This window comes from Anneissia japonica, unplaced genomic scaffold, assembly GCF_011630105.1.
Source record: "Anneissia japonica isolate Jap-2015-1 unplaced genomic scaffold, ASM1163010v1 scaffold287975_len91358_cov152, whole genome shotgun sequence".
Lineage (NCBI taxonomy): Eukaryota > Metazoa > Echinodermata > Crinoidea > Comatulida > Comatulidae > Anneissia > Anneissia japonica.
Window position 1 is genome coordinate 53,697 of NW_022685069.1, and position 2,710 is coordinate 56,406.

The 2,710-nt window shown below is 56.8% G+C and overlaps 1 protein-coding gene across 1 annotated transcript in view; it reads right to left on the bottom strand.

Moving 5' to 3' along the window:
• LOC117108284 (serine/threonine-protein kinase pim-3-like) overlaps window positions 1-438 on the bottom strand; it is a 1,429-nt gene extending 991 nt beyond the window's left edge. Inside the window, exon 1 of the mRNA XM_033250267.1 lies at window positions 8-438. Within this exon, the coding sequence (XP_033106158.1) occupies window positions 8-438 (431 nt within the window). The remainder of the gene's footprint in view (window positions 1-7) is intronic.
• Between the last annotated feature and the right edge of the window lie 2,272 nt (window positions 439-2,710).

Sequence of the window (2,710 nt, forward strand, 5' to 3'; positions counted from 1 at the left end):
GGAGTACGGTGCGTCGAAGTCGAAACCTTCGTTCATCTCTAGCGTCGCCTCCTCGTCGATCATGCTCTGCAGCTGGGCCAACAGCACAGTCCTCTTGCCGAGGTTGGGATTGGAGCAGGGTTCTGGAAGTTCGTAAGGATTCGTCGGTTGCGGCATGGCCGTCGACATCTTATCTTGACCGTTGTACAGGAGGAGCAATTCCCCGCGGTTGAACTCGAGCCGTCTGTCGAACAACTCGTGAAACGTCGTCCCGTCCCTGACGCCGACGTTCGGTTTCTGAGCGCGGGTCGACACGGGTCGGTTGGGCTTTAGCGCGTCACCGACGGAAAAGTCGACGTTGAGTCGGCGTCCGCCACGACGCTCCACCACGTCAACCCTCGTCTCCGGCAACACACCCACGTTCCATCGTCTCGTGTAAGGTCGGAATCGAGCAGACATCTTCCGAGACACGTCTTAACTTTAGAGGGGAATTTGGGGTAAAACATAAATGTGTTATTTATGTACCAGGAACAGGCATGAGTCACGAACGTCCTCGAACCGGCAGGAAGATGTCGCTTTTGGTGAATCACTTGAAAGCGAGGAACGACCTCGCGTACGTCGGCGAACGTACGAATCCGCGTTGCAGAGTTCGAGACGACGAAGGTGTGGATAATGGCGACGTTCGACAGGCGGAAGCCGAACGGGGTCGTCGATCTCTACGACGCGGCCGATTCAAGACTGGTGCGGGCTCTCATCAAGTTCATGAACGAGGATAGAGATCGAGACTTCGTGGACGCGCTCTCTTACGACGAGCGCGTTGCCTGCTTGGACATGGCCGAGCGGACGGGTTGCAAGGATGCGATCTGCGTGTTCGTATCGGCAGTGTACGAACTATCAGCGAACGATCTGCTCAGATCGAGAAGAACCGCAGCACGCATCTGTTCCCCGACACTGATGAATGCCGTCGATTCGGCCGTGTGCAGGACGTTCGGCAAGCTGCTGCTTCATCAGCAGGAGTTACGATGGCACGAGCTGGCCACGTGGCTCGATACGTCCAGACACGACGATCCGGTGGAAGGTCCGAAGATCGAAAACGTTTACTACGCGTCTGAGGGATACCTGCTGCATCTGGTCCGGAAGTGGCTGACCTCCACTCCTGGCGAAAGCAAGTGGGACAAGCACGCGCTGGTCGGTCTGATTCGACCGAGGTTGCTGAACGATCCGGACGTGCTGCTGAGCGTCCACCGCAAGCTCTTTCATCTTTCGTCCATCGACCAGCTCTTCAATGACGCGACCGAATACGCCAAGTCCGTCTTCCGGCACCACTCGATGAACGAGGACGACGCGCTCGGCGTCCGTCACAACGTTCCGCAGACAGCGACCTTCGGCACTTCTCCTGCGTGCCTTCCGCCGAAACCTTCCATTCGTCCATTCGTGCACGTCCAGAACTCCTCCATGATCGCTTCTTTTTACCGAACGGCAGTCGCAAGGAACCTCGCGTACATGGTTTGTCCGGACGGGAGCCTCGAATACGGTTGCTCGATGCGCCTGCTCCGCTACAATCCGATCAACGGCACGTTCGTCAGATTGTCAGATTCGCTGGTGCCGCGAACGAACGAGTCGGTGTCTTTGTGCCGGGTCGACGAACACGTCCTACTGCTGAGCGGCGGGGGCTCTAAGGAACTGGAAACGTACGATCTGTCGAACGAGCGAAACGGCGGCGGCGTCTGGAAGGTGGACGCGAACTTCGAGGAGGTCGGAGTCGATTCCTACGTCGCGCACGCCGCCTGCCAGCACTACTCCGACCTGTGTCTGTGGTACGTCGACGGACACGGAGATCACCTTCTGATCGTGATGAGACGTGCGAGCGGCGGATTAGCGGGTAGGAGGACGCACGGAGAATGGAATGTGATACTCAGACATCCGATCGCCGTTCCGGAGGAGCACAGGCAGAAGGACAGCGAGCGTCTAACTTTGCATTCTTTTCCTGAAAGCGATGCCGTCGTCGCCTTTCACGGCATTGTCGTCACGACAGTTCACGTTCCGTCTGACTACTTCAGCTCCACGTCGATCCCTTCGCACCCGACGCCTGGAGATTTGGTGTCCGAGACGAAGATCGCCGACGCCGATTTCGTGTACAGGATCGGTCTCAACGGGATAGTCGATAGGGTCGTCTTTTCACGATCGGAAACGTTCGGTGTCAAAATCAAAGTGGTGGACGACGACGACGACCCTCGACCACGGGTTCATCGTTACCGCCGTCCCGCTCCTCTTCCCGGAAGGCTGGGGGCCCGCTACGACGATGATGAACACGGTGCCTCGAAAGGTTACCTCGAAGAGATTTTCTCTTCTGCGAAGGAAGAACTCCGGAAGAGTTTAGAGCGAACGAACACGGAAGATGGAAGATCACTTTCTCTGCGAACGTCCACATGAAAAGACATGAAGAAGTTCCTGTTTTCAATCGTCCTCGGCTCCGACGATCAAGGATTCCTGTCCGACGATTTCTGCGGCGGAGCGCACGTGTTCGCATCGGACGACAGCGGCATCAAGGCAATCGTAAACTTTCGTAATGCATCAGCCTACTTTCACGGGTTGTTCGAGTTGCCGTTCGTGATGGCGTCTCTTCACCTCAACGTCGACGTGGACGATGCTCGGGCGTTCGTACTATTTGCAGAGTTTGCGAGAAATTTGGGATTCGACGGTTCTGTAACCGACGTCGTTCAACTCGACG